The sequence below is a fragment of the Phocoena sinus genome, chromosome 20 (assembly GCF_008692025.1).
Source record: "Phocoena sinus isolate mPhoSin1 chromosome 20, mPhoSin1.pri, whole genome shotgun sequence".
NCBI lineage: Eukaryota > Metazoa > Chordata > Mammalia > Artiodactyla > Phocoenidae > Phocoena > Phocoena sinus.
In genome coordinates this window covers 27,587,519-27,611,034 of record NC_045782.1, presented here as the reverse complement: position 1 = coordinate 27,611,034, position 23,516 = coordinate 27,587,519, and the positions used below count along the sequence as shown (strand labels likewise).

Sequence of the window (23,516 nt, the reverse complement as noted above, 5' to 3'; positions counted from 1 at the left end):
CTTTATCCATTCGTCTGTTGATGGACATTTAGGTTGCTTCCATGTCTTGGCTACTGTAAATAGTGCTGCAATGAACACAAGGGTGCATGTACCTTTTGGAAGTATAGTTTTGTCCGGATATGTGCCCAGGAGTGGGATTGCTGGCTCATATGATGACTCTATTTTGAGGTTTTTGAGGAACCTCCACACTGTTTTTCATAGTGGCTGCACCAATTTACATTCGGGGTGGTCTTTTTTTTTTTTTGCGGTACGCGGGCCTCTCACTGTTGTGGCCTCTCCCGTTGCGGAGCACAGGCTCCGGACGCGCAGGCTCAGCCGCCATGGCTCACGGACCCAGCCGCTCCGCGGCATGTGGGATCTTCCCGGACCGGGGCACGAACCCGCGTCTCCTGCATCGGAAGGCGTACTCTCAACCACTGCGCCACCAGGGAAGCCCCGGGGTGGACTTTTTAAAGGAGAAAGACTTTTTTTGTTTTTTTTTAAAAATCAGAGAATCGGCGAGCTCCCCCACAAACCAGCCCAGCACGGCTCTCTCTGGCGCTAACCCTGCCCTTCTGCCTTTCCCTAAGAACACTGACAATAAGATCAGAAAGACTGCCTCTGGTCATTCCATACGCTCGTTTATATTTCCTGAAGGGAAAAGCACCTTAAATTGTTTTTTTTTTTTTTTCAAATAATAACACTCTACAAACAATAAGGAGGCCTGAAAATATTTACGTCTGCTGCCAATTAGAAAGGACAGTTAGCGACCTCAGCTACCAAAAATCTCTAATTTACAGCTGATCTGATTCTGCAAATTACATTTTCTACTACAGACCACCTAAAAACAACTTCCTGTAAACAAACCACTCTGCTGGGTTGTTTTTTTTTTTTTTTTAAATATAATTAAATCCTTATTTTGCTCTTTAACTACACGAAGCTCACTCTTTTGCTACACGGGGCAGAACTGTTCATTTTCAAAAGATGTAGAAATAATCCCCAAGTGGGAGCCCAAATCGGAGCCCAGAGGAATCCTACACTCCAAGTCAATGATGAGCTGCCCTTGCCCAGGACTGTGTGTCTGTCTGTCTGTTCTGCCTTCCGCAGGCCACTTCAGGTAACACTACACTTACTGGCCTGTGCTGGCGCCTGACCCCAGTGGCCGAGTTAAATCAGGAAGGCAGATTGTAAATAGGCATGAAGTAAGTGTTCTGGAACATGCAGGAAGGAATACTTAAATCTGCCTGGAGGTGGTCAAAGGTTTCATGCCTTTTGGAGTTGGAGGCCAAGCGTCTCGACTTCTCCCAACTCCCATTTATTTAGGGTGAGCAACTTATTCTCGTTTGCAAGTCCCGAGTTCCTGGAAACCCCTCAGGCCTAGGCAAACCAGGACAGTCGGTCGCCCTGCCTTTATCCAGCCTAGTTCTCCTTACCATCAGGAATCCATCAATAATGTTTCTTGTTTGCCTGCTGTGTGTTACCTTCCATCTGTGCCCACCCCCTATCCCCAACCACTGCACTTTGGAACCAGTAATCATCAACCTTTCACTGTAACGGCCCCTCCACCCAGATTCCTCCATCCTGGAAACGTCCTGGTTACGCCAATGTCCCACGAAGAAGAAAGGACCATCACCCTGGCTGCAGAAGGTATGTGGACTTAGGGCAAATCACATCCCACTCTGCTAGCCACTCAGCTCAAGGAAGACAATACGAAGTGGAGAGAAATGGAAATAGCAAATACAAATTCAATCTATCAAATCTCCTATTTATTTTATGCAAAGTTTTCCTGCTGCTTATTAATGCCAGCTTTCCCTCTACCATTTAATCTCTGCTTCCATTTCATTCTTGGAGGCCTGCGATTATTCTAATTCAGCATTCGGATGACTTCATTTCCGCTCAAGTACACCCAGGTCAACTTGGATAGAAAAGAAAGAGGAGGAGAAGAAAAATAATCAGCTAAAAGCTATTAAATATCAACCGTGTGTCTCATGATTGGTTTGAAAGGCAGTGGTGAGGTTAGCAACAGTCAGAAACTCAACCCTTCTGCCTCTTCCTGCATATTAACATTTCTTCTGGGGCTCTCATTCTTATGGCTTCGAATGTAAATAAAGTACCGACTGGCAGCCCCACTTTCGGCTAATTCACAAATACCAAGTCTGAAATATACAGAGCTGGAAAAATTTACAGGGTGGTAACCTGACAAATCCTGCTGCTCTACAGAGAGCCTGATTCTCAGAGGACAAAGGAAGCTGGAAAAAAAAAAAAAAAAAAAAAAGAAGAGAAAGAAAGAAAAAAGAAAAGCATACGCGACCCATGTAACGGGGTATCCTATTGATGGCCTCGGGGGATGGGCAGGAATCTCCATATCAATGTTCACGCCATGAAACAATGGAATCCGATTTCTATGCCAAGTCTAAATGAACTGAGCTTTCTCCTCCATAAGAACCACTCCTTGCACCCACTGGCACAAGCCTGAACCGTGATTTCTCAGACACTTTCAGTTCCCACTGAAGTACATCCAGGGGTAGAAAGGCTTTCTTTCTCATGCTAACAACTCCATTGTAAGTGACGTCCTCAGAGCCTGCCAGGAGGGCTCTGGGAAGGTAAGCTGGTGGAGCCCTTAAAGCCCTTCTCCCTCTGCCTCCCCAGGCTCATTAACTCCTTCCTGCCCAAGGGCTCTCCTGCCCCGGGTCTTTCTCCTCATGGCCCCCTACAAAAATTAAATAAAGCTAAACCATACTGGGAAACACAGTTAAACAGCAGAGCCAGAAAGTTCGAGCCTTGTTCCCCTAACCTTACTATGCATACGCATGTATGATTAGCATAATCTCAAACTTTTCCCAGCTTGCTACCCAGAAGGCATGCTATTCTTCTGTTTGTATATTTTAAAACACTGTTAACAGACCAATAATAATGTCTGATGCATTTGCCTAACAACAGCTGGCTATATTTTATACACTAAAAGGGAAATGGGCAGTTTTCCTAGAAACCCACTCGTCTATTTCAGGAACTCCTTTTTGAAGCAGAATAAAAATAGAGGATTTAGGAGAAGTGAGGTTGAGGTGTTCAATCTGTTTCGAACGCAGCTCTCCCCACCGGCTGCAGCAGAAACGGAGGGAAAAGTTCATCAGGAAGACACAAAGTCCTCCGGCAAGAGGCTTTACCTGCAAAGCCCAAGGCTCATGTTACTTGTGGGTCCCGCTCGCTTGTTCGCCACCACCTGGCCCAGGAGGCCGAGGCAGGCAGATGAGGCAGGAGTCCCCTGTTTGCTGAGACTTTTTGCCCTCAGCAGCTCTGCCAGGGGTCACAGGGCAAATCAAGTCCCCTCCCCCGTATGAAAGCTTCCAAAGGGAGAGACTGACACAAACCAGGAAGATTTAATCAAACACCAGGACAGTGTTGGCCTTGTTCTGGGCTATTTTACAGGAAGAAAGTTTAAACCTGCAGGTAGCCTTCAGCGTGACCGGCCAGGGAGGGGAGAGCCAATGATCCTTCCTGGTCCACTCCAGAGTTCTAAGTCAAGGTCTGAGGAACGTCACGGCCCTCCAGAGCAAAGGCCAGCAGGTGACAGGCGAGGCCCGGGCATATCGACCGCTTTCCAGTGAGTCTGCCTGTACAAACCACTTCAGAAGATGCAGGCCTCGTGGGAGCTGTGAGGCCCACGAAGGACAGACAGGACTTTTGTACTCCAGGCCTGGTCGGAAAGAACCGCACACCTCACGGAGCTCTGTTTATCTGCAACTTGCATTAGGAAGCAGTAAAATCAGAGTCCACTCTCAGGAATACGCTTAACTTGCTTATTCATTTTCTCACAGATCTCCTGCCTTTCACATTTCAAAGGCTTTATGATATTTTCATTCTAGATCTTTCTCTCCTCACACATACAGCATCAAAAGGGGCATCTGAGCGGTGGCCGGGGGTGCCAGCATCGTACCCGCACATAAAGCCTGGAGCTAAAACGTAACAGGCAGCCAACACTCCCTCAGAGGGTCCTCTCCCAAGACCTCTCCCAAGTGCAATCAACGAGATCTCATTAGATTAAAAAGCCAATTCATTCTTGTTTTCCATTTTTTTCCCCCAAAAGCTTTCAAGCACCATCCTCTGTAGCTCAAGTTTAACTTTTATAGCCCACACACAACCCCAACCCAACAAAAGGACTCGAAGGCCCCTTTTCGCTCCATTTCTACGGGGCTCCCCTAAAGAGCTGGAACTTTCCAAACCACCACCTCCTCCTTTAGGGCCTTGGCTTCCCATCCGCCACAGTGAGGGGCTGGCCCAGGAAAGGGTTAAAGCCCTCACGTCAAACCGCAAACTCAGGCACTGGCCCAGAAGGGACATGGGAACCAGGGCAGCCGAGTGATAAAGGCCGGATTGTAGCAGCCCACTGAATTGGAAATGACTTGTAGGCCTAATGAAACAGAACTTTGGCAGTAAAACAGAATGAAAGGAATGAGACAATAAAAGGCTGGAACAAAGGGTGCAGAGTCGGTTCAGCTTAGCAAAATAAGCTCACTTTGTTGGTGGGGAAAGCCAAAGCCGATTAGGATAAACCAATGACTAAGCGTAAGTCTTCCAAACTAATTACACAGTTCACCATGTGAAGTATAATTGGGAGCCTCCAGATGCAGCCCGCTCTGCTTTCACAGGAGTTATATAAAGTGAGAATTACCTAGCGAGCTCGGCACCGAGCAGCCCTCTCATCGAGGTGAACAGCTGAAAGGTGCAGAACTGCTCCATCCAGGACGAAGCCGAGAATTCATTAATTTAAAGGCCTCTTTTTGATCTCGCAAATCCTATAAGTGAGAATTTAAGAAGGAGGGGCCTACAGGGAGAAGGGAGGAAGCCCTGGCACTTGGAGTTGCTTTGATCCCAGGGCTTTTTAATTACCACGCTGGGCTCGTCCGGATGGCCGTGCAGGGGGAACGGAGCAGAACAGCCCGATGGACGGCCTCGGTCTGTATGTGCGCATCTAGAGCCCTGTTTACGTGCCGTTTTTCGGAACGGTCTGTATACATCATTCCTGTAGGCATGAAATCGTCAGCACAGATAACGTCCACTAGGAAACCTGAAGCAGTAAAATAAATTGCCATAGATCAACGTTCTCGACAAATGAACCAAACCTGCTCCCTCTGAGGATGGGGCTGCTCAGTGGTAAAGTGGGAGATGAGGTTTTATAAATGCTGAAAATGAGTGACTCTCCAGGTTACATGATCTTGGACAACTTACTGACCTTTCTCAACATGAGTTTCGTCCTCGCCTAACAAATATTTCACCTACCTCACTTGACATCCCTGAGAACCAAATTTTTAAGTGCATTAAGAAGCTTAGCACAAAGCACACGACCCTCTAATTCAGAAACATCAGAACACCGTAAGAGAAGTTCACGCTGAAATCCGAACTTCACAAACTCTGCGTCTTCACTGAGATCTAGCACACGTAATAGGAAACTGGAAATACTTTATACTCATAGGATGAAGATTACAGTTTATAAATGGTAGCTTTTTCCCAGCAGAGAGTCTTTCATTGCCCTTTGATCTTGAAGTGCAGAAATTAACTCTACCACAGTTACGACTGTTTTATTTGTTACATCACGCTCATGACTACCAATGACATCTTGTCTTGGTTACAGTCTATCGGTACCGTAGATACCTATCTATCCATCCACCTATGTATGTTTATTTAAACACTTTCTAAATTATTCCATTTTCAAGCTTGAAACCAACCATAGGAATAATCTAGTACAGAGGTTGGCAAACCACAGCCCATGGGACAAATGGGGTCCCAAACCTGTTTCCATAAAGTTTTACTGGAACTCAGCCACACCCAATGGTTTATGTGTTGGCTACGTCGGCTTTCTCCACGTGACAGAAGTGAGTAGTTGTGACAGAGCGAAAAATATTTACTATCTAACCCAAGTTTTCCACGCCCTTCCCTCAGGTGAGAAACTGAGGCCAGGAAAGAAGTGGCCTGTTAAGGTGCCTGCCTCGGTGGTATCACCATGCGGTCATTGCCCAGTACGAGGGTCTGGGACACCTCCTCTTACCTTCCTCCAACGAGGGCACCAGAACAGCTACCCAGGGGTGAGGACGGCACCCAAGTCGGCAGAGTCCTTACGCCGATGGCCGCACTTCATGATCTCATCTTAAATATAAACAAGTAATGACATCCCTAACCCAGGGGTCGGGGGGGGGGGGGGGGGGGGGTAAATCTTCTGGGAGGAAGGTGGGAGAAAAGCAAAAAAGGGTTTACAAGCCTCCAACTTGAGTCATTTCAAGCTCTCAATGTGCCATCCTGCACCCACTCCTCTTACAGTAATGACATGTTTAGACTCCCTTAGCTCAGAGCCCCAAGACATCGATCCTACCCATCTTGATTGCCACCTGAAATAAACAGCCGGGACAGCTGCCGCCTCAGGCAAGACGGGAAGAGGAAGAGGAAAGAAGCATGACAACGGAAGTCTGTGAGCTTTCATAAGGCTGCGACCTTGAGTCAAAGGTGCAGTCCCACCAAGACTCCATGTAACAATCTACAAAATGGGCAGTACACCCGCCAGCATCCCAGAGAAGAATTGAGTGAGATAACATAAGTCAAGGGCCGGGCCCGTATCCAACACTTAACACGTACTCACTAAATTACTCACTGAATTATACCTTACCAATGTGCAGTTAACCGACTGAAAAGAACCCCAACAGCCTGACACAGTCGGGAGCGTGTGCCTATGCGTCAGTACACTTTATGCAACCGTGTGTGCGTGTGTTTTCCATCTCCTTCGATCAGTTTGTCAATTTACTATTACTCCTTTCACAGCCACTGGATTTACTCAGCATCCCTGAGGCCCAGTAGCAGGGTCTCCCCTCCTTTGACCATTCTGGAGTCAAATGAATTACACCAGAATCCCGAGAGGTGGTGGGCTCTGCCCAAGGGAACACAAGGGAACACACATCACACCAGCCGCCGGACGAACGAGGAATAAGCTATTCTGAAGACAGACCCAGATAGCACACAGAGCATACGTACGCAACAGGCCACTAACACGTGACTATACGGAGTGTGAGGGTTGTGAGACATTCAATGGCCTCCTTAGTCCTTTAATAAAACACTTGATAGGTTTACGCGTCCTGCAGGAGTCCTCCGACGTTACTGCAAAATTAACTGAGCGGCTTCAGACCCGGCGAGTGCCAAGCCAGGGAAGAGTCTGTGTCCGCCTCCCAGTCAAGAGGACGGCTGTTCCCAGGGCAGGGATGGTCACTGCTGTGGGCTCGCACCGCCCCCCCCCCCCCACCAACTGCCGGTGGACTGAGTCACAACGCTAAGTGTTAAGGAAGAACAATGGAAAGGCAAAGAGAGAGAAAGGAGAGAGAGAGGGAGAGACCCAGAGCTGGGCATGGGCGGAGATGTGGTGAGTATGAGCCTGTGTGGAAAATTCTAACAGCCCATCTGGGCAGCATCAACTTCCCCGACACCCGCAAATAGGCCCATGAGATTCCAAGGCAGGTTACGGCTCGAAAAAGAAATCCCACCTCATGTTTGCAAACACTACCTCCGGCCTGGTTTTAAAGGCAGAACGGTAGTAAAGAGGGTTCGCACTCCAGAGCCTTCCATTACGCAAGCTGGATTTGTCTCCTTAAGTTATTCCCAGTCTCTCTCCCTAGGCAGGGTGGGGCTGGGGGATGGATCAATCCCCCGTTAATGCTGTAAATCAGTCTCGAAGAGAAGCGCCATAGTGTACACAACCACCAACACACCCAGTTATTTTTTAGAATCTGCCAGAATGAATCAGCCCCCAACCGGCAATGCCAGACAGTGCCGTGGGGAAGGAGTCTTTCATAACCGACCCAGAAAGGCAGCTGAGTGCCATTCCAAATGCAAGGCTGGGCTGGAGGAGGCTGGGTTCTCTGAAGCATGGTCTCCCATCCATGCAGAAATTGATTAATACCAGAGACAGGAAAATCTCTATTTTGAGGCTAAACGGAAGTCACAGCACTCATCCCAGAGGGCAGTTCACAACTGGACACTCCTGGAGATGGGATCATAGCTGCCCATTGCCTTGGGCAAACAAATAAAAGCACAGAACTTTCAGACTGGCCAGTGGGCAGCAATGCCTTTGTACCACCCAGGGCAAGTGTGACAGGTGTCCTGGGGCAGGTGAGCGGCAGAGCTTAGAACAGCCGCGGGGCTTTCTCAGGATGCCTCGGCAGCCCTCTGCCACATCAGTCCTTCGGTGGAGGCGGGAGACACATGACGAGACACAGAAGAAAACGATCCCGCACCTGTGCTCCCAGGACAATGTCCACAACTGCTCAAAGATGCAGGAGGCGTAGGCCCTGTGCACACACTCACCTGCCAGCCTCCTGGGACACAGGAGCCGGAGAGGGGCACCACACAAACGCCAGCAAGGCTCAGCGCCCAGCAAGCTGCCCTGCTGGAGCCCTGGGGCGACAGAGTCATTGGAGGAACGTGTCACCCTGGGGCAGAACCCACTCTCCAAGGCAGTGGGTCCCCCCCCACCAACTAGAAAAGGGCTGAATTAATCATCCATGGTTACGTGCCCTGTCTGTCTGTGTGACTCTGTCTGTCACACACACACTCCCACACTCCACTTCCTGACTCATCTGGGGCATTCTGAGTTGCTCCCAGCCCGTTCCCGCAGCAGAGCCCAGGGGATAATTGTACTGCTGTCTCACCGACATTCTGACAGGTACGAGCCCAGCATCTTCCCTGAGTTTCCTCGGGCGTTGGACAGGGGAGGGTTCAGCCGCAAGGGCCCCAGGGAGCCTCCTCTCTCAATGCATTTTCCAGAAGGGCACAGAATGAAGCCCAGTGCCAACTCTCAGGCCAGCTTCTGCGGGAGCTCCTGCCCTGTGACTCACAGCCCTGAACCCCTCACCAGGAGCTGCCACCATCAGCTCCCGGCCCAGGCCCCACGTGGCCGGCAAATGCCAGTGACTCTGCACTCAAAGGCCACTCTGTCTGCTCCTGCAGGCACGTGGGATGCCGTGCCCACCACAAGCCGGACTCTTCCATCTCAGCTCCTGCCAAATTTCATTTACATCTTGACGGCCGAGTCCAAGGACAAGGTTCTTGAGGACACAGCTGTGGCAAAGGCAGGGGCCACGGCAGCCACCTCGAAGGACTGAGCAGGCCGCCCCACCTCAATGCGCCACTTACCTTGCCAAACTGCTCGAAATACTGCTTCACATCTTCCACCACCGTGTTCGCAGATAATCCGCCTACAAAGATTTTCTTTGTTCTTGTGACCATCTGCAAGAAATGACAAGAGGAAGACATGGGTTAACTAGGCTATCTGAAGCCACACTCACCGAGATGCCGAGCAAGCCACTCTCCACACTTCTCTAGAGAGGAAGGCCATGTTAGGAGTACGCCAGCCGCACCAAGCGGGCCCTGTGGACGTCTCAGGATACCGGAGACCACCACTCGGGGTACCTTAGGCCTTCAGGCCGCAACCTGAAAGCTCGAGTTTCATACAGATGGAGAGTGAACCTCTTTGGCTATAACACACGGCCTCACTGTGATGTTAAGTCACGCGTCAAAGCTATTTTAAACCTAGGAGACATGAACAAAAGAGAACTACGTGCATAAAGGTCTGCTGCCCTGAAAGTACCCATAAAGTGTGTCCATAAGAAACTCGCACATAATTCAAACCCACGTGCAGACTGCCTACACCGAGCCGTTCTGGGTGCTGGCTTATGTCTGCCAACAGGACAGACAGGACCTCATACACTGGGACCGCCCTCCAAGCCCGGCCCCCAGGGCTCCTTCCCCTCTGGATTTCTCACCATTCACCTTGATTTGTCCTACACTCGGCCGAGCGCAGCTGGTCCCCAGGCCTCCACACCTCTGTCCACGCAGGTCCTGCTCCTTGGGAGACCTCTCCACTCCTGTACCTCCCCTTGCCAAGTTCTGACTTTCCTCCGAGATCCAGTGCCCTTCTCCCGAATTCAAAATACGTGTATAGTCGCCCCACCCAGAAGCTGTTTCTCCTGCTTCCGGACCCCAGACGCTGCGCCCCTCTGCCTCTCACACACTCACTACTTTCCACCTCGAACTGAAGTGAGTGATAACCCTGCCTTCGTTCTAACCTCCTCCCCCAGACCGTGGGCTCCTGACTCCTCTCGGTACCCCCCGGGGTGCAAACACAGGGCCAGGCACACAGAAGCCCACAGCCGAAGTCTGGTGGATGCAAAAACAAACGAATTTCTGCAATGGCCACATTTCAGAATCCCATCAGCCCTAAAGCAAAGGGAGGAGGGAACTCGATGATGTCCACTCTTCAGAGTGGGACCAATAATCTTACATAGAAGAGTGAAAGACAATAAAATACAATAAATTTTATTCTGAAGACTAAGTTAGGCTGTGTGGGGTTTGTGGTTGTTTTTTTCTTTTTCTTTTTTTGTTCTTCTTTAATGTCAAATAAAAAATTTTTAAACTCAGTGGATACAGGGTCTCACCAGTTTGGTTGCATATAATAAAAGCACAACGTCTTAACTCAATGGCTAGATCTTGTCACAATATATAATACATACATACCTCAAATCATCACATTGTATGCTTTAAATATCTTACCATTTTATTTGTTAATTACACCCCAATAAAGCTCTGGGGAAAAATGTTTGATGAGAACATACAAAGAAAAGCAAGACTAAAACCCAAAAATAAATGAATGAGAGGAATCTGAAAACATTAAAAAAAAAAAAAAAAAAAGAAACAGCCACAATGTCACACATGTCTATTGTAAGTCGATGCAGGGGGTACTTCCCTGGTGGCGCAGTGGTTGGGAATATGCCTGCCAATGCAGGGGACACGGGTTCGAGCCCTGGTCTGGGAAGATCCCACGTGCCGCGGACCAACTAAGCCGTGTGCCACAACTACTGAGCCTGCGCTCTAGTGCCCGCGAGCCACAACTACTGAGCCCACATGCTGCAACTATCGAAGCTTGCGTGCCTAGAGCCCCGTGCTCCACAACAAGAGAAGCCACCGCAGTGAGAAGCCTGCACACCACATCGAAGAGCAGCCCCTGCTCAGTGCAACTAGAGAAAGCCCACACGCAGCAACAAACACCCAACACAGCCAAAAATAAAAATAAATAAATTAATTAATTTTTTTAAAAGAAAGTCGATGTAGGTTGCCTAAGTATGGGGGCCGTGGCTGCCTGGATCACGTATCACCGAGTCTCCTGACACATGTGTGGAGAGAATGAACCAACCAACCCATTCCCAACAGTAGAGACTCAGTGGAGTGACACCTAAGGGCACAGCAGTCCCGGGCAGGCTGTTCTAAGGAGTGTGAAAGGCTCTGGAAACGTGGCTTCTGTGTCTAAGTCTGGATGTGACCCTGGACAGCACTCGCCTGAGGGCTGGCTTCTGTGCTCTGCACGTGAAGTCCTGGACCAGAGCTCCCTGCCCCGCCTAACCCTGAACTCCCCCGAATCTGTGAGCATGGTGGGCCCGACAGGGAGGCTCCCAGACCTCAGGGATCTCACACTTTAACTCAGCAGTTCCCAGAGGGGACACATGCCACCTCAGCCCCCTGACTGACCCCCAACCTGGAATACCTTTGTAGTGGACATTCTGTGCTGTCTCAGGAGGACACTGTCCTGGTGACTCTCATACATCTCACTGGCCACCATGCAGTGGTTTGCATGTGTGTTTAAAACTGTTATTTACTATTTTTTCATCTCTTTTCAGATGAATGAGAAATTTGATGAGATAATGTACGTGAGGACATTCTATGAAGATCCCACCAGTGTCCACACCTCCGAGCTCCAAGAACCTCCAGTTAACTGGCGGGCATCTTATCCAGCTCCTTGTTCATCTCCCTCCTTATCTGTCTCCCTGCTTATCCCTCAGTCTCCCTGGTGGATCAAGGTCACCTTCACGGTGACGCTCCATCAGGCCCTCTCCAGATTTAAATCTCTCCCTACACTCACTAATCGCCAATTTTTACTCATCTAACTTTCCTAACGCATTCATTCAACAAATAGATTAAGTACGAGGTGCTGGAACTCACATTCAAATACAGTGTGGAAGTTAATCCCCTTTAAGATAGAGATATAATAATTAGCCTACCACACAAGGTTCCTGCTGCAACTAAATTAAATAACACATGCCCAGGGCTTCCCTGGTGGTGCAATGGTTGAGAATCTGCCTGTCAATGCAGGGGACAAGGGTTCAAGCCCTGGTCCGGGAAGATCCCACATGCCACAGAGCAACAAAGCCCGTGCGCCACAACTACTGAGCCTGTGCTCTAGAGCCCGCGAGCCACAACTACTGAGCCCGCATGCTGCAACTACTGAAGCCCGCGCGCCTAGAGCCCGTGCTCCGCAACAAGAGAAGCCACAGCAATGAGAAGCCCACGCGCCGCAACGAAGAGCAGCCCCCGCTCTCCACAAGTAGAGAAAGCCCGTGCGCGGCAACACCAAAAATAAGTAAATAAATTTAGAAATAACATATGCCCAAGTGCCTGGCGGGACAGCGCGTACACGATAAATAAAAGGTCACCAGCTGAATCCAAAGTCAGCTACTAAATCCATCCTTCAAGCTCAGAAGAAACGCGCAGCAGAAAGATACCGTCCACCAAACACTGTGATAAATCAACTCTTATTGCCCATTCTCTTCCACTATCATTTCAAAAACACTTTCCTACATCTCTACGTGATTTCAGATGGGCAAAGACTCCCAATAGCTTCATTTTAGATTTTTCATTCCTTTTTTTTAACCCCAGCCAAGCAATTAAATATCTATAAAGAAACACTAATGTGATCTACAAACATGCACTCGTGGAGCTCGCAACTTAAAAGAAACTCTGGAGAGGTATTCCATAAAATGAACCCCACGGTCTCATTCAGACATTGTGTAGAGCCAGGTGGGTATAGACAGCAGGCCCTATATATATTCCAAACGTTCCCATGGACGCAGAGAATTAAACGACCAACGTGTCTTCATTCCAAATAACAGAAGTCAACAGAATGTTCATTCCCCAGTAACTGGTAAAAAGAGAAGGTCCCCTCTTACACCCTCCACCGTTGCCCTACAGCCGTAAACCTGCCAAGACAGAGCCCTAAATGCTGGGGAAGACATCCAGCTATAAATCTACACAGTCCCAAAACAGTCTTTAAAACACTTCTTTTAAAACAAGGATGAGCAATTCCAGGCCCCAGACAATGTGGCCAAAGTGTCCAAGTTACTAAAACATCCTCTCCAGGAACCAGCTCAGATATAGAGACAGATCCCCACTCTTCAGCAAACACTAAAAGGAGGCTGGTTTAATCAAAACCTTCCAAACGTGAAGAGGCCAGTGGGAAGATGGGCAACACTTGGTTAGCTGCTCACTGACGTCTCAGCTTCAGGAGAGGACAGCATGGCTGGGGGGTGATGGGGCTCTGCAGGTGACCCCTCCCGCCAGGGGCGCTGGGGAAAATGGGAGTGAGTTACTTTGGGAATTCTGATGGCATCACTGCTAAATGGGCTGTACACTGCTCCATGATTTGCATTCTGGAGAGGGACGCAGGGGGCAGGCAGAGAATGCTAGAATCACACACTCTTTCCTCCGTTTCCCTCCCACCTCCATGGCTCCTTAGGACAGCAGGAAGGGGCCAGCGTGGGGACGTGGTGTCCAAGGTCTCAGTGGACTAAACGGAGGTCCTCAAATTCCCATCAATACTGTCAAGGTTTCATTTCTGTATACATGTGTGCGTGCGCGTGTGTGTGTGTGTGTGTGTGTGTGTGTGTGTATTGGGGGTACCTCTCTATTCCCAATCCTTGAGTCTTGGCTTCTATGTGCCCCAGGAACCATAAAGCACCCCAGACCTTTAACCCTCTCTGACCCTGGAAACAGCAAGCAGGACCACTTACACACTGGCCCCCGACTCTATAGCCCTCTGTGTTATAAAAAGTCCTCTCTGCCCACAGTGGAGAGAGCCACCTGCGTCTTCTTCCTGTGCTAGGCCCTTCGGGTAACTGGTTCCCAACCCACAGCCTTCACACCGACACACAGCTACTGCACACCAAAAGGCTCAGGGCCTCCACAGCACACTTAGATGGAGAGAGCCACCCATATGCTCCAGAGAGAGCTCAGTCCGAAATCCACAAGGAAATGGGTCTGAAACATCCTTGGCTTGGAGTTTTTGGTGGAAGGTTGCACCCAGAGCGAGGGCCCTACACCCTTGGGGACAGCCCCTCCCCTAGCAGATGCCTTCTTTTATGGTCTAGGGCGGCATTCTGGGAAGGCGTGTGTGTGTTGTGTGTGCGTGTGTGTGTAGCACGCATAGGGGCATGGGGAGGGTTTGGGCTGTCACAAATCACTGCTGCAAAGTTTTGTATCTGGACCCGTAATTTAACTAAACACTACTGCTCTCCACACAACTCTTGGCTCCAGAAAGAAAACCCCAGCATCCATTCCAGTTCGGGAAATTGCTGTTTACACATAAGAACTGGCCAAAGCCAGCTGCTAACTAGAGCTGCAAAGAACACTCCACCTTCCTGCCTCTAACCAGAGAGCTGGCTTTTTTTTTTTGAGTTTCAAAAATTCCCTTTTAAAAAAATGTGTTTCCATCGAAATGGCCACTCAGAGTGGAGCCACTGGCTGTATTTTTATAAAATCGAATAAAGCAGGTGTGTGTGTGTGTGTGTGTGTGTGTGTGTGTTGAAAGCAGAGGGTGGAGGCATTAGAATCTTTTATGATGAGATCGAAGAGGAAATTTCAGCTCCAACAGCACTGGCCCAAAGATATCAGTTGTCACACAAGAAAACAACAGAACAACAACAAATATTTCTGATCCTAATAGATGCATGGAAAGGCAGGAAATGGCTCTGGAGAGTCTTAAATGGGTGTGAGAGAGGCCCAGAGAAACTCAGCCAGCTCTTGCCATAACCATGCTCCTGGAAAGAGTTCAAATTCCCCTCGGTGAAAAACCACGAGCCATCTTCACGGCCCAAGAACGCAGGCTCTTTGCAGATGCCCTCCCATCTATGGGAATCCCAAGGTTGAAAGAGCCCAGGAAGGCTGAGAACGCTAGCATTGGGCGAGCTCTCGCAAACCTGACCGTCCATCAGCCCCATTGTTCTTCAGGATCTGGGATGAGACTGTGTGGTATCATCAACTCTGCATTTGAGAATTAAGCCCAATCTTTAATGGTAAAGAAGCTCTAGGAAGGCTGACTGAGATCCTAGAAGTCCCAAACTCCATGGCCCCCTCCCCCAGGGTGTTTCTTCCAAGGGACCTGTCCTCTAAAATTCCTACGTTCTCCCAATAGTTTCTTCCATTCCGCCCTCCTCCCCCTTGCCAACACCAACACCCCAATCACATCCGAATCTGATGGCAAAACTCATGTAACATACGAAATCAGAACACAAGTCAGGAACTGGGAATCTTCTCCAAAAATTTCTAGAATCATACGTGGAAAAAGAGACTACAGTGGCTTGATGAGTCCCCCCCAAAAATTCATGTCCACCTAAGAACCTCAGAATGTGATCTCATCTGGAAAGAGGGTCTTGCAGCTATAATTAATAAAGGATCTTGAGATGAAATCACCCTAGGTGTAGTGTGGGCCCTAAATCCAATGAGGTGTCCTTATAAGAGGAGAAGGGACACACACACACACACGGACACACGAAGGTCGTGTGAAGACAGAGGCAGAGACTGCAGTGATGTGTCTACAAGCCAAGGAATGCCAGCAGGTCCCAGAAGCTAGGAGAGAGGCGAGGGACGGTTTCTCCCTCACAGCTTCCACAAGGGAGCCTCTGTCTCTTCCAGACTTGTAGACTCCTGAACTATGAGAGAACACTTCTGTGGCTTCAACGACCCAGTGTGTAGCAGCCCCAGGTAACTAACATGGGGACCTCCTTGGGAGAGGCTCTCAGACACCACGGCCTCAGTCTCACCTTTCCTTGGTGACGGTGGGGCGTGGCCCACAAGGACACCTCCACCACCCTGGGGGAGAAGAACGCTACACCCCAGGTGTGACCATCTGAGTCTGGCCCCCCGGGGAAGGCAAGTCACACTCATGCACAAGCACTATGGCAGGGGCCGCAGGGTCAAGGCTCTGCCCCAGAAGGTGAGGTGGGAAGGTAAAGGAGTCAGGAGAGCAGAGCCAGCTCTTGAAGAGAAGCGGCCCAAAGGCGACTTAAGTTCCTCTGATAAAACATGTAGGGCCAGGGTTGACACATGGCAGGGTCCCTCCTAATAGCAGATCCTCTTCTTCTACGGACAGCCGTGGTGTCCGCGTCTCCTCCACGCTCAGAATGCGCTGTCCTCACTGTGGACCCACTGTGGGCCCAGCCCATAGCTGAGCCCTCCTCACAGCTGTCCTCCCTCAGGCCTCACGTCGGTCCTCAGACGGGTCTCAGCTTCTCTTCCACAGCCAAGGAGACAGGCTCAGAGATGTGAAGCGTCCAAAGTCACACAGCACTAGCGGGTGACAAAATGGGGCGTCACAACCCTGAGCTTTCTTTTTTTGGTGGGGGGGAGGGGGGGCACGCCACGCGGCATGTGGGATCTTAGTTCCCCAACCAGGGATCGAACCCAGGCCCCTGGTAGTGGAAGCACCGAGTCCTAACCACTGGACCACCGGGGAATTCCCCAACTTGAGCTTTCTCTTCGTTGAATCTCCTACACCTTTACTTGCGACATCCCAGCAAAAAGAGACAACTGGGGACAGGGAGACGAGGGGGTGCCAGGAGGAGCAAGTCTGATTCTGCCCTTTTCGATTCTGAAGCCAAGATGCAAAACTGACAGGCCAGATGCTGCTGGTGGGAACGTCAGATGCTGCATCCGCTCTGGCAAACAGTCTGGCAGCTCCTGAAATGATTAACTGTCGAGTTACCATAGGACCCAACAATTCCACTCCTACTACGTACCCAAGAGAAATCAAAACGTGTGTCCGCCCAAAACCTTCCCCACAAAATATTCACAGCAGCCTTGTTTGTCAGTCAGAAAGAGGAACAACCCATCCATCAAACAGCCCATCAATGGATGGATGGATGGATGGATGGATGGATGGATGGATGGATGTGACCTATCCATAGGATGGAATATTATTTGGTCACAAAAAGGAATGGAGCGCTGACACGTGCTACAACCTGGATGAACTTTGAAAACACTGTCTGAAGTGAAAGAAGCCAGTCATAAAAGACCACATATTGTATGACTCCATTCATATGAAAGTTTGATGGGGAAACCCACAGGGACAGCACGTAGAACAGGGGCTGCTTAGGGCTGAGGGAGAGGTCAGGAGGTGTGGCTAAAGAGTATGGGGCTCCTTTGTGAGGTGGTGAAAATGCTCTAAAACGGACTGTGGTGATGGTGCACGTATCTGTGAACAGACCAAAAACCACTGAACTATACACTTCAAATGGGTAAATGACATGGCATGTGAACTGCATCTCACTAAAGCTGTTTTTGGAGTTTTTCTTAATGACAGGCCCAAAAGATCCCCAAGTCAAGAATCTGAGTGCAAAAAGGGCTTAAAATAAACCCAAGCGTCCAAGAAAGCATGCTTCCCCTGTTTCATCCACCAGCTAATTCCATGTGCCTCGATCCACCCACGGTTGACCACTGGACAAAGGTGTAACGATATCTGATGTTGTCAACGGCAGAAATTCATTTAACTTCAGAGGAAATTAATTATAAATCTAATCCCAAATGTTTCTTAGAGCTCCCTCTCCCCGTCTGCAGCTATTAGCCAGAAAGCACCACTGTACAGGCTACAATTTGGCATTCCCTCTAAATAGCTTTAAAATTGGAAGGAAAAGAATAGCCTTCATCTATATGGGGCTAGAATATAATGTATACACAATTAGCCGACATAGCCAGGTTACAGCATTACCTCTGATTAAAACAGTAACTCACCTAAAAGAAAGTGTGACCTCCTAATGAAGGTGATCAGGCTGCTTCAGCAGGGAGCTGACTCCCCAGTCCTTTCCAAGCCCTCACCCAGCTCCCTCCCAGGCTAATTTAAAAAATACTACTTCCTCTTACCCTTGGGGGGAAAATCTGTAGCCAGAGAGGGTGACCTGTCCACAGATTAGTATCAGAGAGTAATATCCTAGCCAGTGGCACTCAGACTGGGGGCCGGGGGATAACAGAAAAAGGTGCAGAGATGGAGTGCTGCCTTGGAAAGCACAGGAAATTAAGGATCATAACCTGATGCTGAGCAAGGTGGCTGGCTGGCCGTCACACCATCATCCCAGGTACCCAAGCCGCTCTGCAACCACGGGTAGTGTCTCCATCCGTCCATCCCTCTCAGAGCCCCCGGCCCCCAATACTTGTCACGGAGTAATGGACTCAGTACACAGAAGGCCCCAAAGACTCTCTCCAGGGTTCAAATGATTACCAACCCACAGAGGCAATTAAAACCCATCATGTTTTACAGCAACGGAATTAAGCGAAATTAAGTACCCTTTACTGCTGCTGAATTTTCAAGGAAGCCGAGCATCTCTGCATACGAAAGAGGTGCCTCCACAGCCCCAGCCAAGGGACAGGCAGCCAAAGCAGACTCTTAATAAACCCCAGAACGAGGTGGGAAAGAAGGGCCAGACAGGACAGCAGGCTGGGATGAACTCAGTTCCCTCCACCTGTGCCTGTCCCTCCAGCAGTAGGAGCCCGATTCACCCACCCAGGATGGACTTTTTCTGAAGACAAAGAGAAGGTCTCCCCGTGAGGGGGAGGGCCCTAGAAATGGCAACACAGTGGTCCCTGCGCCGTGGCTAGAGCCTAGGTCCAAGGTGACCCTGCCGACAGAAATGGTCCAAGGGAAACAATAATGACAAGTTTAAAATTCTTTGTCCACCCGGTTTCACGTTTTCAAGCACATCTGTGTACACTGAGACATACTGAATAACTCCCCTGGTTGGTCAGATGACAAGAGGTCAAGTCTCTCCACAGCGCTGGGAGACACCTTCCTCCTTTGAAAAATGGGCATAAAGCCCTGGCCTGAACAACACAAACTGAGATGGCAAATGTGAAATCCTAACTCCAAGACCACGGTCCATAGGAAGCCCCTGTACCTTGAACCAAGCCACCAAGGCCAACCCAAACCCCGAGCCCATGCCGCTAACACACACCTTCCTCAGAGTTTCTCCCCTGGCTCCAGCCTCGCCAGTGCCAACCTCCAGGCAGAGAGGTGCCTGAGGTCTTACTCACAGCTGTGCTCAGGGTTAACTGAAGCCAGCCCGTGCGCAAGCCCCAGGACTGAACACACAGCTGAGGTGATGGGTTCTGACCATCCCTTCCTCCTTCCCAAACCACTCTTTTCCTGAAACATTTCAGGTTGTCTGGGTAGCAACTACCAGAGAGGCAGTTTCTACCCAGAAGTTAAGCATTTCACACATCAAAACGACCACGAGGCACCACCTCAGGCCAGTCAGAACGGCCATCATCAAAAAGTCTACGAACAGCAAATGCTGGAGAGGGTGTGGAGGGAAGGGAACCTCCTACTGGTGGGGGGAATGCAAACTGGTGCAGCCACTAAGGAAAACAGTGTGGAGGTCCCTTAAGAAACTAAAAATAGAGCTGCCATATGATCCAGCAATATGCCATTCTGGGCATATATCCAGAGAAAACCATAATTTGAAAAAAATACACACACCCCCGTGTTCACAGCACCACTATTTACAACAGCCAAGACATGGAAGCAACCTAAATGTCCACTGACAGATGAATGGGCAAAGAAGATGTGGTATATATATACAATGGAATATTACTCAGCCATAAAAAAGAATGAAATAATGCCATTTTGCAGCCACACAGATGGACCTAGAGATTATCACACTAAGTGAAGTAAGCCAGACAGACAAATATCATAGGATAGCATATATATGTGGAATCTAAAATATGATACAAATGAACTTATTTGCCAAACAGAAACAGACTGACGGGCATAGAAAACATACTTATGGTTACCAAAGGGGAAAAGCAGGGAGGGAAAAATGACGAGTTTGGGATTAGCATATACAAACTGCTATATGTAAAATAGATAAACGACAAGCTCCTACTATACTCAGTATCTTGTAATAAAACATAATGGAAAAGAAGATGAAAAAGAATATATGCATGTGACTGAATCACTCTGCTGTACACCAGAAACTAACACAATTTTGTAAATCAACTATGCTTCCATTAAATAATTAATTAACTTTTAAAAGGAAGTTAAGCATTTAAAAGTTCCTTGAAACCAGAAGAGCCTCTGTGTCCTCCACGTGACGGGCAGGAGAGCTCAAGGCGCACGCTGAAAACCATGTGAGGAAGGACGGACAGAAGACAGACCCTTGGTTAAGGAAAACGAGGCTTAGTACGGCACCACTGTGCTCTGGGGAAGACTGGTCGATAGAGGACTTCAGGAACAACGACACAGCTCTTCTTGGGAGAGAAAGGATGAAAACTAGGCTGGCAGGCAGGCTCTGAAGCCAAGGTATCCCATCCCCCAGGCCCTCCAGCGGATTTCATGAGAAGAACAAATGGCAGCCTTAACCCTTAGCCTTGATTACCGTCATTAACATATTTTAGATGCACATGGCAATCAGTTCTTGATGAGCAAGTTTTACCTAATCCACGGAGCTGAACCAGGCTGCAGGTTCCCTGACACTCCCGGAGGACAGCAGGGCTCAACCCCGGCTGCACCTTGGAACAGCCTGGGGAGCCCCTAAAACCTACAGATATGGGCCCCACCCTCGGGGATTCCGATTTCATTGGTCTGTGGGGAGGCCTGGGCGTCAGTATTTTTTCAACATTCTCCAGATGACTCCAATGTACAGACAGGGCTCTGTAAGCAGCTGCTTGGGCCATCTTACGGGAGAGCAAGTGGGCGACGGAGACCTCAACGAAAGGTCTCGTTATTACCATCCTGCACACAGGAGTGGGGAAAAGCCAGGGCAGAGCAGAAGGAGGCTGGGACTTGAACCAGGGAGCGCTGGGCTTGAGTCCCTTGCAGGTGAGCCATGGGCAAAAGTGACGGCAATACCTATATGTCACAGAGCTGCCGTAAGCATCACCAGAGGTAAGGATGTGAAAGCACCTGGCACATGTCAAAAAACATTTGCTTGAATCCCAGGAGAGTGGGAATGCAGACCCAGAGGGTCAGAGAAGCAAATAAATTGCTGAGGGCTGTCTCTGGTGGCAAGCCGTATTCATTCACTCATTCTCTCATCGAACGTGTTTTGAGGACCTACTATGTGCCGAGCATGGTGCTCGGCTTGATGGATGTTAAGTGGACCAAGACCTGGCCTCTGCTCTGAAGGTGTTTACAGTCAAGTAGCAGGCTCATTACTGAAGCCTGGTGAGGCTTTGGGGCACAAGACTGGGTGTGACCTGAGGCTTGAAGTCAGCAGGGGGGAGCCAGGAAAGGAAGGGGAGAAGGGCCTCCCCAGCTGAGGCTGTAGCATCTTCAGTGTTGGCTGAAAGGCTGCAAGCGAACCTGAAATACTGTAGCTCAAGGTATCAATGGAATGCAAGGACAAGGGGGGCCAGGCCAGGCAGGGAAGGCCCTGTGGGCCATGACAGGAAGCAACAGAAAGCCTCCACAGGGTTTAAATAGGGGAGCAACTCTTCAATCGGCTGTTAAAGAGAAAAGCAGGGCCACCGTGGGGGGCTGAGTCACCTCAACACTTAGATGCTGGCAAGGAGGCAAGAGTGGCGAGAAAAGCATGAACCAGAAAGAAGGTTCCCAGACCTAGTGACCTGCATGCAGCCTGGGGTCCGCTTCCCCATGGGCAGGTCCCTCCCTGCTCTGTCACTCATTCTACTGTTCCAGAAACATCCCGGGGGTGGGAGGAAAGGGCAGGGCAGGTGGGGAAGGCACAAGGAGAGAGAAGCACATTGCACCCTTGGCGTGGTCGTCTTTGGTGAACACACTCAGCCACCTGTTGGGCCATAAATTTTACCTGTCAAGAAACAAAAACAAGTCAAATTCCCCTCCCAGGATGGTGCTGGCCTGGTCCCTGCCACCCGCCACAAGGAAGTTGCTTTGAGGGAAACAGGGTACCCAAAGAAGGGTTTGCAGTAAAAGAGAGAAGCCAAGGTAATCGTGAGCCAGTCCCTCTACCTGTTATTAAATGTCTCACCCCTCAGGACAGGGAGGGTGATCTTTCTAAACCAAAGAGATCCTTAGAGGCAGAAAAGAGCATCGATTTGGAGATTCTGGAGATGGGAGGGCCAGGTTCCAATCCCAGCACCCAGAGCAGGTCCAGTAATAGAGCAGAAAGAGGAACCCAGGAATCTCCATTCTGACACGTATATACTACGTGACCATGACAAGTGACTAAGCTTCTCTGACCTTGAGTTTCTCCCTCTATAAAATGGGATTAAAAGAGCTAACACGTGAAACATGCTTAGCACGGGGCTGGAACGACAGGCAGACAAATTCCCTCTTCCCCCTTCCCCGCCGCCTGCCCTGCCCCACCAGTCACTGCACTCTCTCGGTTTGGCCATGAACGGGAATCAAACCTTTCCTGCCTGTCCCGCAGACAAAACAGAAGGAAAAACACTTGGAAAAGGCAAGAAGCACACTTGTAAATTTAAAGACTAGTTACTATTGATTCTACTTTTTTCAGATTTCTCGGACACCAAACTGAATCAGCCCACCCCCAGCAGTGGTCCTGGGCAACCACAGTATTCCAAGGGCTGAAGATGCTCCAGCAAAAAGGATGCCATCTTGGGCTTCCCTGGTGGCGCAGTGGTTGGGGGTCCACCTGCCGATGCAGGGGACGTGGGTTCGTGCCCCGGTCCGGGAAGATCCCACATGCCGTGGAGCGGCTGGGCCCGTGAGCCATGGCTGCTGAGCCTGCGCGTCCGGAGCCTGTGCTCCGCAACGGGAGAGGCCACAGCAGTGAGAGGCCTGTGTACCGCCAAAAAAAAAAAAAAAAAAAAGGATGCCATCTCAGTGCAAAGCAGTGTCTTTATCCGCCTTAATCTAGGCAGCCCCTTACCCTACAAAGAGAAACAGACTATCCCACATGAGGAAGATCATTCTCTCTATAGGAAATAAAAGCTGTCCATGCCTTGGAGGTCGTATTTCTCTGCAACACCAATATCCTAACGTGCCTGTTGTCTCCCCATGCCAGGAACATATTTCTATAAATCCTCACATAAAAGAAAACTTTACTTTCCAAAGGGATAAACAGGGGAGAAAAAGGAAACAACAGTCGCAGCAAAAACATCACCAATCAAACAGAACTCGGTCCACCAGGAACTTGACTAAATGTGCAACGTTACAGATGTTTTACAGCCACGATGTCTGTTCTATTTAAAACACTTGCACTCGGCCAACGCAACCACGGGAAAGAGAGAAAGAAAAGCTATGCTCCCCAGTGTGCCCAACCCAGCTAACTGGTCTGGGCTGGCTGTTTATTGAGGTAAAGAGGTAACCGGGGACCTGTAGCCGCCGGCCGAACGGTGGAGGGCTCATTTCATAGTTCACTCTGGAGGGCTGTCAATTCAGCGTCGTGGCCCGACAAACGGCACCCGGTCTCTCTGAAGGGCACTTCTGCCTGGAAGACCAGGGTCTTCTACGGGGAACTTACCCTGCA

At 49.6% G+C, this 23,516-nt stretch overlaps 1 protein-coding gene across 6 annotated transcripts in view; it reads right to left on the bottom strand.

Moving 5' to 3' along the window:
- Positions 1 to 23,516, bottom strand: part of MSI2 (musashi RNA binding protein 2) — a 394,365-nt gene that overhangs the window by 249,842 nt on the left and 121,007 nt on the right. For all 6 annotated transcript variants that reach the window (XR_004347246.1, XM_032615339.1, XM_032615342.1 and 3 more), the window contains exon 6: positions 9,148 to 9,240. Coding sequence is in view for 5 of the 6 variants with exons in the window: in XM_032615339.1 (XP_032471230.1) it covers positions 9,148 to 9,240 (93 nt within the window). In the remaining variant the exon portion in view is untranslated. The remainder of the gene's footprint in view (positions 1 to 9,147; positions 9,241 to 23,516) is intronic.